The sequence below is a fragment of the Dysidea avara genome, chromosome 6 (genome assembly GCF_963678975.1).
Source record: "Dysidea avara chromosome 6, odDysAvar1.4, whole genome shotgun sequence".
Lineage (NCBI taxonomy): Eukaryota > Metazoa > Porifera > Demospongiae > Dictyoceratida > Dysideidae > Dysidea > Dysidea avara.
Genome location: NC_089277.1, coordinates 34,929,505 through 34,940,498, shown reverse-complemented (window position 1 = coordinate 34,940,498; position 10,994 = coordinate 34,929,505). Strand labels below are relative to the sequence as shown.

The following is a 10,994-nucleotide window of genomic DNA, read 5'->3' as shown; positions in this document are numbered from 1 at the left end:
ATGATGGAAGTGTTACTTATGTTTATAGCTAAATACTTGTACAAGTGCACAGTTACTTGAGCAACTAACAGTACAAATACATGAAATGCAACAAATACTTGTAAGAGTGTCAAAACGTAGATATATATTTATTTGTACAAATTACATCAGGTACACTTTACATGTCCTCCACACTCCATTTGTATGCAACTTCTGCCATAGCAACTTTATTGGCTTCTCTGGCAAATCTGCTCTGTTCAAACCCATTTGACCGGTCAATACCATCCCATCTGTAACCAGGCTTGATACCAAACCTGTTTGGCGGGTATGACCCCTTGTAAGTTGGCCTCTCTAAAGAGACATTATTACAGGTAAGACAATAGATGGTATCGTGATAATAACCTTTCTTTGGCTTTCTTGTGCCATGACTGTCAATCACAACATTTTTCTTAGCTTTCTTCTTCTTCATATACTCCAACATGGGGTCATCTTCTCTGTCTCTTGCTTTCAACATGTTCTCAAGGTCCTCATCATCTTTATAACGTGCTAAAGGTTTAGACATCTCATGGAGATCATCAGTAACTTTGTCATGAGCCATACGAGTTTGTGCCACCCTATAAGATAAAGTGTAATGACAGTAGGCCTACATCTGTGCTTTGATACATTCCATGTGTGTACACCAAGAGTTCAGAAACCTGATTTGTGAAATGCAAGCCTTTAGAACTTGACACTTTAGATTTCTCAATTCAAGAATCCACCATGAAATGGGACACATCATGTTTAACTGTGTCAGAGATTGCTTAAGCAATGGTGTCATTCTGTGATAGCTACACCAAACTATGTTGGGGAGAGTGCAAAATACTCTAACAAAACAATCAGCCAATATTTGACTATCAAACAATATGGTAGTACTGTTCAAGTAGGGATTGCTCCAAAATTGACGTGCACCGCCTAAATCTATTTCAGAGTTGGATTTTAGAATTGCTTGGCTGACTCGAGATCTCTAGTACAACAGTCGCTCTAATACAATTATATTCTAACACAGTAGTCACAAGTTACACTGTGCTACAAATAAAAGCTACACAAACTAGTATTAAAATTTGTCAGTTTAAAAATAAAGTAGGGATCTATGCAAAAAAAAGTAGTGAAATAAGAGATGAATGATGGTATTATAGCATAGCTCAGTGGGAAAGTCACTACTTTAGCACATTATCTATAATTGTGCAATGCCAAAGTAGGTGAGCTATGCTGTAATACCATCATTTATAATTGCCATCCCTACCAGACTATGAATGAATTACTTACCCTCTTCCCCACTCATAAAACTGTTCATCTTGTTCAGCTTTTTTCTTCTCTTCTTCTTTCTTCTTTAACTTCTCCAACTTGGGGTCAATTCTTCTACCATGTTTATCACGATACACAGTGTCAGCTTCCTTGCCCAACATGGAAGGGTCCATATCCTTCAGCTCCTGCTCTCTCCTCTGTCTCATCTCATCATTCTCTGCCCTCAATACTTTACTAGTCTGTAGTCCTGCCCTACCACCTGGAGAAAGTGTAGTGTAACATGTACACAATGTTAGTACATGAAGTAGTATTGTTAGGGACATGGTAACTGTTCTAATAGACTACCCAAGTATCAGTGAATGTTTTACTAGAATTTTAACATGTAATGGCTGTTCTATTAGAGCATCTCCATATTAAAGATTCAGTTCCTATACAAACGCGAACTGCATGCAACTATTATGCTGAATAATCAACACAGGCCACAACACACACACACACGCGCGCGCGCAGAGTCACACATGCACACAGAGAGTCACACATGCATGCACATGCGGCACATTAAAAAATTGTAGGCAATACCAACGTGCAACTACAAGTACAGTAAATTGCAAGACGATTGTCAGTTACAATCATTTTGTAGTGATATCACATGAAATACAGTCAATAGGATGATTCATTTGGATTTGAAATGTACATGTGTCTGCTCGGCTTTCATTGGTTGATTTACGCAAAGCCTACAGCAGCCCTGCAAAATAGAGCAATTGCTGCCCAGCAAAGCAAGCTGTACATGCGCAAAACACAGCCATTGCCGCCAAGCGAACCAGTACTGGGATGCCTGTACACCACTCAGGTACCTAAATCTTGTGCAGACAAATCCTACTGGGGAGCTAGGGATAGTAACCTGTCCAGGTCTCAGAGAGGTTGTGGAGCTTGAAGTTCCCAACATCATTAAATGAGACAAGGACAGTTGGGCATTTGCTTCACCAGTAAACACCAGGTACCCATTGAGGTTACAGCTGGGTGGGCTCCCCAGTTGACACCAGACCACCTAGTCCTCAATATACAGCTGGGTAGACTGAGTAAAGTTTCTTGCTTGAGGAAACACTAACACAGTACACACACTACACAGACACACACTACACAGTACACACAAACACACACACTATACCAGTAGACATTATTGATCTCTTGTGATGGTTACTAGTGATCACTTCAGTTGGTCTACTAACTCTATCCTGATCATGTCTCCTCCTAACTGGACTGGACCTCCTCCTACCACCTGATGAAGGATAAGGGAATGCGTCTTTACTACAAATTATTGTCAAAAATATAAACCACCAAACATGCTACAAGTTCAGTTTTTCAAGGACTGTAATACACAGTACACACATACCACAAAATCTTGTTCATCAAAAGTTCCACCTTTCTAAAAGACCACCTCCCTATACTGACCACCTCTAGTAGGTTTCAAATACAGCTTTGGAAGATCTTATTTCATTGGTCAAATACGTACGTGAGTGGCCCTTCTATTGAAACTTCAAGTTCTCAAACATAGCCAATACAAGGTGTATGTTTTGCACTACTAATCTACAGTAACAATTTCCATACCATCAGTTGGATGTCTCCTGGGAGGACTGGGGTCAGAGTCACTTCTCCTAGTACAGATCAGTACATTAGTTATCAGTAATATAATATACTAACTGGTGAGCTGGTCTCTTTGGACTAAGATCAGAATCTGAATTGTGTTCCTCTTGTCTTCTACCATCCTCTGTCTTCACTCTGATAACAACAGATGAAATAGATGTAGGTTGTTAAAGAGCTTGTCTATGGCTCTACCTAGGGACCTGCCCTGAGCAAGTACAAAACAAAGTGAATGATTGGGATCCGCTAGTAGAGCAAGTATATGTATTGGGTGACTGTTATATTAGGGTAAGTAAGAGAAGTAATTGTATACATACACCCCATGTAGTAGGAGTCATCATACTTTTTCATGGAAAAAAATTAGCCTGCCTCACAATATCTTCTATTGACTGTCTGCCCAACAGGTGTGATAGTGCAGTACATAAGCCCTTAAAATTGACATAATCGTTCACTTGTTGATAAAAGCACCAATTTTTTTACAGGGTGTATGGAACGTGCACTAAGTGTTTTAAGAAGGGGAGGCACGTAAAAAGTCCTCAGGAACACTCCTTTTTGCACCCTGACAAGAAAACCATTTGTTACTATTAGAAATCAATCATGTTTCTATCAAGTTAACTGCTGGGCCTAGTATCATAGTAGTACAAAGCATACAGCTGGAACATATTAGCCTATTAGTAATCTATAAAAAACAAATAGTTTTCTTACTTAGGCAGTAAACAAAATCACTAAATTTCCATTTGCAGGGATTCTGTTAAAGTTTTGGACCTTCAATGCTGACGATTGTGTAGTACTATGTACAAGGATCATCTTGATGTGTATTGTTTCTTTATTAAAGGGGTATAACAAAAGTTATTTAATGCTAAAGTCACAGGTGGATATCTCAACAGAAAACCATGAACTACAGCAGTTCAATTATCAAGCACAGAGCTTGAACAAAAGGTCCCTTGTCCTTATACTGGGTACCATATGAAAGGTAATTAAATTTCTAGTTTAATGAAGGCAGTTGCAAGTTGTTTCAACATCTTGTTCTCAAGTTACAGCGCTTTCAATTCAGTGTAATATAGCATAAGCAAGAAAAGTACACAGATGAATATTAAGGTATTTCTTAGTGCTGTGATAATGCTCAAAATAAGCATAAAGGAGCTGGGTTCCAATGAAGTGAGATTTTGAGCACTAAGAAGCACCTTATGACACATCCTTGTGCTTTTCTTGCTTATACTATATTACACTGAATTGAAAGCACTGTAACTTGAGAACAAGATGTTGAAACAACTTGCAACTGCCTTCATTAAACTAGAAATTTAATTACCTTTCATATGGTGCCCAGTATAGGGACAAGGGACCTTTTGTTCAAGCTCTGTGCTTGATAATTGAACTGCTGTAGTTCATGGTTTTCTGTTGAGATATTCACCTGTGACTTTAGCATTAAATAACCTTTGTTATACCCCTTTAATAAAGAAACGATACACATCAGGATGATTCTTGTACATAGTACTACACAATCGTCAGCATTGAAGGTCCAAAACTTTAACAGAATCCCTGCAAATGGAAATTTAGTGATTTTGTTTACTGCCTAGGTGAGAAAACTATTTGTTTTTTTATAGATTACTAATAGGCTATTATGTTCCAGCTGTATGCTTTGTACTACTATGATACTAGGCCCAGCAGTTAACTTGATAGAAACATGATTGATTTTTAATAGTAACAAATAGTTTTCTTGTCAGGGTGCAAAAAGGAGTGTTCCTGAAGACTTTTTACGTGCCTCCCCTTCTTAAAACACTTAGTGCACGCTCCATACACCCTGTAAAAAAATTGGTGCTTTTATCAAAAAGTGAACGAATATTTGGCTTAGGCGCTGGACTATGACAGCACATATAGTACAAGGTCTGTTAATACAGGGATGGTAGACCTGTTAATACAGGAATGGTAGGCCTGTTAATACAGGGATGGTAGACCTGTTAATACAGGAATGGTAGGCCTGTTAATACAGAGATGGTAGGCCTGTTAATACAGGGATGGTAGACCTGTTAATACAGGAATGGTAGGCCTGTTAATACAGGGATGGTCGACCTGTTAATACAGGGATGGCAGACCTGTTAATACAGGGATGGTAGACCTGTCATTAACTACTAACCTGTGGCCACCTCTTTCTGGACTAAGATCAGAATCTGAATCATGTCGATGTCCTCTGTCTTGCTGTCTATCCTTTGTGTCTTCTCTACTTCTAAACACATGGACAGTACAAAAGAGATTATACACACTTTGTATTAGTCAGACTTCACTTCATACCTGTGTGACTTGTGTCCAGTTCTCTCAGGACTAAGATCAGAATCTGAATCATGCCGATGTCCTCTTCCTTGTGGTCTAGTTTGGTGATCTATACTACAAACACAAAACATGCTAACAATATGTGCGTATACATACAATACCAATGGATGGTCTGAACATATTTATATACAGTGTATACAGCAATATGATCACTCTAATAGGACATACAGCTGAAAATTACCATGAATTTAGCTATACAGTGCGCTACACACACACACACACACACACACACACACACACACACACACACACACACACACACACACACACACACACACACACACACACACACACACACACACACACACACACACACACACACACACACACACACACACACACACACACACATGCATACTCTTCTTCTTTGCTACCTGGTTATTGGGTTACGTGGTGCTGGTGCACACCTGGTTTACTGGCAATGGTCATGACACAGCCACATAGACACAAACCAGAGGACCCATTGGAGGTTGTATGTGACCCTGACATTGTAACAAGCCCACCAAACCTAAGTGCAGATTTAAGCCCTGGAGGCTTGCAAAAACCTCTGCAAACAGCGCAAACGTACAAGGTTGCTGTGTCCCAAGTGATACCATCAGGCATCCTGGGCTTAGCACACAGTAATCCAGCCTCATGAATTATTATCATCAGCATAGCCAGAAAATAGCCATTGCCCAGGGGCCACCACAAGGAGGTGCTGACTGACATGGTGTTAAAAACACTGACTCGCAGTCAAACACACACACCTACACCACACACACGTACAGACACACAGAAACACAGACACCGACACACAGACAGACACATGTACACAGACACCCACACACAAACACACGTGCAGACAACAAATACACACAGACACAAAAACATACTCATGTGATTTGTGTTGGTTTCTGTCTGGACTGAGATCAGAGTCAGAATCATGTCGGTGACTCTTCTTGTTACCATGGTGACTATCTATATCAGGCTTGTAATCCTGAGTGGAGGATGGTGGGGGTTCTTCTTTGACTTCTTGTTTGACAAGTGGCCGCCATTTTGCCTTCATTTCCATCTCCTTCTGTTCATCACGATACTCTACAGTCACACAATACAACATCAAAACATCATATCAAGTACAGTATACAGAGTGGAGTCTGATAATAGTAGACTAGCTCATTAGAAAAAGAGTTTGTTTGGTGTATGTATTTACATTTTTGTTGGTCCCAGTAATTAAATTAATAAATTTACTGTACCTAAGATACGTAACATTACAGAGCACATGTTGTAAACGTTGTGTCCTCACCAACAATGATGGGTGTGTCTGATTCACTGTCGTCACTTGATTGGACAGATTTCTTCCAATTAGCATCATCATCTAAGACAACAACAGTCTTTTTCTTCTCCACTTTCTTCCTTTTCTTTTTATCCTTCCCTCCTCCTCCTCCTCCTGAGAGGTACTTCTTGAGGTAGTCTTGTTTGGACGTCATCTCAACATGTTCTAATGGTACCTGTTAATAGTCACATTTCTCACAACATGGGAATATTGTATACTACATGTACAACTTTTAAAGGAATGTATTGTCACACAAATTCCAACATGTACTATACAGTATTCATGTCACTTCATATCATAGGATACAGTTCTGGTAGGTAGCACACACTAAATGCTGTAAAGTCTTAATAAATAAAACACTGTCCACTTGGTTTCACTTAGGGTACTTTGAGATAATAAAGTCACTCTCTAAGGTTCCTATGGATACATATACTTGAAAATAACAAGGAAAACACATCCTGACTGCCTGGTAGACTCCTGTAAACATTTGAGCGTTAATCGGATGGCTGCAGGTTCGAGGCTGCTCAGGTCCAGTCATGGATTTTTTCTCCTTACTCCACCTTTTCAAACACACTTTCTGTAACAACTATAGACAGGCTGGACTGTAAAGTCTTAAGTAAATAAATAAATATTGAGTAGTAAACAGTGTAAGCAGGTATTGTAGTGATTTCACTACCTGCCAGATTTCATCATGTGATTTTATTTTAATAACACAACTCCAAAAGTTCACCAGCCACAACACTTCCTTATAAAGCACTGCTTACACTAGTAACATCTGGCTGTTGAGTTTCCTGTCATTTTAGATAAACTTGAGGATGGTAGCAGTATCAATAGTGATCACATTGTTGGAGGATGGGGTGGTATGGTGACCACCAGCTAGATCCCAAAACGGAGGAGGACAATGATCGAAGATATTAGAATATATTTTGGCCTGTGCTGACTAGGGATTCTCCCCATGTGTGCCTTGGAATTGTCATGATAATCAAGCTGTGTGCAACCATCAATGTGAAATGCATGGGAGTTATTTCCAATAAACAGACTTTGGTGCAGGTACTTGTATATATTATTGTGATAAGGGTGCACTGAACAAAAGAAGTAGAAGGTTAGGTGATGAAAATTCATGTTATTGAAATTCAAATGCGTAAGGCATTATGAGATGTTGTATTCACAAAACAAAATTCATTTCAACTAAGTCTAATAACCACAATTTTAATTTTTGTGGTGAAATTGACAGAAGTTTTGGGGAGTGTATATACAGTGGAATGGACTACTGGAATGGTGGAATACTGGAATGGAATTTTTTAAAGTTCAATATCAGTTTTTACATCCAAATAAGTGCAACTCCTCTCCTTAAGTAAGCAAATAAATAGGATCCCCCTTGAAGTCAGCTCTTTTAGCATACTTCACCTCGTCATAGACAAAGTTTACTAATGTAATGTACTGTAAAGTCAGTTATGAACATGCACAATAGCAGCTTATTGAGAGTACCAAGAAGACTCCTGACTTAACCCTTGTTCCCAAATTATAAAAAAGTTAGCTAGCTAGCTGATCACATGTATGCATTCTAAAGTACACTCAATGTGTAATGAACTATTCATATATTTATTTCAACTTTACCAGTCAGGCACTGGAGGGTGAACACAGAAGGCAGAGCCTGTACGAGGTGTTTACCACTAATTTAGAGCCTAAGCAAAATTTTTGGGTAAAGTGAACGGGACTATCTTGTTAAAGCGTTTACAAAGAGCCTTTTCCACAATTGTGTCATAAAACAAAATTTAAGCTGAAGTTCATTGTGGCAGTGCCACATTGCACACTGAACTGAACCTTCATTAAGACAGTTAGTTTCAGACAAGTAACAAAGTATTGAATTATAAGTCATACAAGTGTTATGGTGAGGAAAAGTATGCTAAATGAGCTATTTATTTGCTTACTTAATGGGAGGAGTTGTACTTATTTGGATGTAAAAAATGATATCGAACTTTAAAAAAATCCACTCCACCATTCCAGTAGTCCATTCCACTGTTTATGCACTTCCAAAGTTGGGATATGCACTTCCTAGTCCTGACCTCCCTCCTGGCACTGATAAGTGGTGTCACTCCGATAGCCACTGTACTACAATCTGTGACCACGGTCAAAGTGACAGGTCAAAGAGATACAGCTGTAGGTCAAAGGAACAAGACCAATTTTACACAAAGGACAATGGTCAAGCTGTTTTCTCAGCACTGTCAAAGCTTCCCAAGTAGTAGTGTACGAAACTATAGCGAAAATAAATGGAATGAGGTCAGTGGTCAAGACAATCTTTCAACAAGTCAACGGTCAAAGGTGAAAATCAGCTTTGACTGCAGTTGTAGATTGTAGTACAGCAGCTATTGGAGCAACGGGGTGACACACAGGCATACAATGTACAGTAGGTAGATCTGTGACCATGGTCAAAGTCTAAGTCACAGGCCACCAAATTTGTGACAAGTCAATGGTCAAGGGTAAAAATTTCCAACCCGCAATTGAAAAGTACTGAAATATCGTCACTAAGTCACCTATCAAGGATTGAAAAATGCTCTCTTAGTCAAAGGTCAAAGCCAAATTTCAACGGGTCAAGAGTGACTGCAATTAACCAGACTCCTGTGCTAAGTCGTCCCTGCAAGTGTGCTAATGATATACAGCCACTGCAGCCCCAAGGGGTTGTAAACACTATACTGTGATGGGTTGGATCTATGGTAGTTGTATGGTCAGTTTAGCGGGCTTAAACAGGACGTCATTCGCAAGGCTGTACATCCTACTTCGAGACATAAGGTAAGTAAGGGGGTTTCCGGACAGCTGCGTATTCCGGACACTTTGTTTATAATCCGCTATTGAAGGATGGAATAGAAATAATCAGGCTATGAGTACCTAAGTATCCCACATGTGTGCTACTGTATAAAATACCAAAGTTTTATCTTGATAGATTCATGAGATTCATCAAGATTAGCTTGTGCAAGTAGAATAATTTTGTGTAAAAAACATATGCACCACAAATTGTCAATCACACTATACAGTGAACAGATATACAGCTGTATGGTTTATAGATAGTACAACTGCATTCCAAGCCCATTTTACCCAACTTGAATGTGCAATCAACACAACCAGCAGTCTGGAGAAGCCTTCAGCAAGGATCCGCTGGGCCACATTGTTAAAATATGCTGTTCCTGTGTTCAGGTAAGGGCTGGTACAGATTTCCAGGCAGTAGATGAAACATAAAAGCGTTGCAAGACAACTGTAAGGTCCGGAGCAGCATAACGCAATTCTGATACTAAAAAAATCACTACCATAAACAAACTAACCAGCCAAACAGAACGCTATCAGTCTCTGCTGGGCCACAGCACTCAGTGGAGTGCAGCGATTCTCACAGCAATGCCAGGTACGCCTACTTTACTGGTGTCCGGAAACCCCAGCCAAATATTTTTTTTAGCATTTTCTCAAATTGCGAGTTTAGACCATTCTTTCTCCTAGTACCCTATACTTTACCGCTCACAATTTATACCACTGATAGCCTATTTTATTGGCTACAATTCGGCGCCAGAATCTGTTTTTCTCTTGAGGACAAATGAACAATTTTCTAATACATGTACAAGCTATGTCCGGTATCAATAAAGTACTTACAACGTAACATTGATATACATGTACACAACACTCACCTGATTAATCGTATGTTTCGCACTCCCCAAGTTGTGTTCTAAATAATGCTCTACTTTAGTCACCTTAATAATGCGCAGCACAATTGAATGGTTATCACGTGATACATACACAGCTGTTTTCGGAGCCTCGTCCAGAACAGAACGTCTGTTATCTATGTTCCAGCTATGGGATTAATAGGGCGTGCCACTGCCCGATAAACTGAGACAAGAACTGCCAGACCAACCAACTAGTGACTGTGGACACTGAGCAGGTAGCTAGTACATAAAATATCTTATTTTTGTTGTTAAAACTTTGAGTTGTGGAAAATAGAGACAGATCCAGGAGTTAAAAGGGGTGGGAGCTTAAGTCACAACCAACATTTATTAATTCCTTATTTCCTGTTCCCAAAAGAACATCTAACTAGTGCAGGCAGGCGGTTATAAAATTTTAATCATTGAAACACTGCAAAAACAAACATCAGATAGCCAGCTGGCTGCCTCAGTGAAGAGAAATCAACCATCTGTAGGGTCAAACAACCTGCAAAATGATTGGCTTTACTTGTGAAACTCCAATAAATAGCTAATCATATTTGTGTGCTGAGATATGCTAACTTCATAAACAAATGCTGGAGGCACACAAGTTACAAATAATTTCCATATTTACTAATTATTTATAAATGCCAATTACAATAATAATTACCAATGAGGGTGACAGGAAACAAGGTATTGACAAGTATTGGCCTTATTGGGGAGAGGGGCCTACTCTTATAGCTACACCCTTGTATAGTGAGTTAACTTTT

The 10,994-nt window shown here is 39.3% G+C and overlaps 1 protein-coding gene across 2 annotated transcripts; it reads right to left on the bottom strand.

Annotated features, from left to right (window-relative positions):
* Positions 1-33: 33 nt before the first annotated feature.
* On the bottom strand, positions 34-10,382 carry LOC136257836 (BUD13 homolog). 2 transcript variants are annotated; one of them, XM_066051137.1, is made up of 11 exons: positions 10,216-10,382; positions 6,515-6,719; positions 6,105-6,306; positions 5,194-5,286; positions 5,039-5,128; positions 2,965-3,042; positions 2,872-2,918; positions 2,432-2,542; positions 1,285-1,522; positions 382-593; positions 34-330 (listed from the first exon to the last, which is right to left on the bottom strand). In XM_066051137.1, exons 2-11 carry the CDS (start codon positions 6,696-6,698, stop codon positions 158-160), a joined length of 1,428 nt encoding a protein of 475 aa, XP_065907209.1. In that variant the 5' UTR covers positions 6,699-6,719; positions 10,216-10,382; the 3' UTR covers positions 34-157. The 2 variants fall into 2 exon arrangements, with proteins under 2 accessions (XP_065907209.1, XP_065907208.1); XM_066051136.1 differs by having other exon boundaries at positions 6,515-6,709; positions 10,216-10,328.
* Positions 10,383-10,994: the final 612 nt, after the last annotated feature.

What these genes read in the sequence shown, in the direction of transcription:
- LOC136257836 (XM_066051137.1), bottom strand. Translation starts at nt 6,698, where the DNA reads ATGACGTCCAAACAAGACTACCTCAAGAAGTACCTCTCAGGAGGAGGA. An exon ending in CCAAAGAGACCAGCTCACCA is followed by an intron (nt 2,919 to 2,964) that starts GTTAGTATATTA and finishes GATCTGTACTAG; the next exon opens with GAGAAGTGACTCTGACCCCA. An exon ending in GAGATCAATAATGTCTACTG is followed by an intron (nt 1,523 to 2,431) that starts GTATAGTGTGTG and finishes CACTTTCTCCAG; the next exon opens with GTGGTAGGGCAGGACTACAG.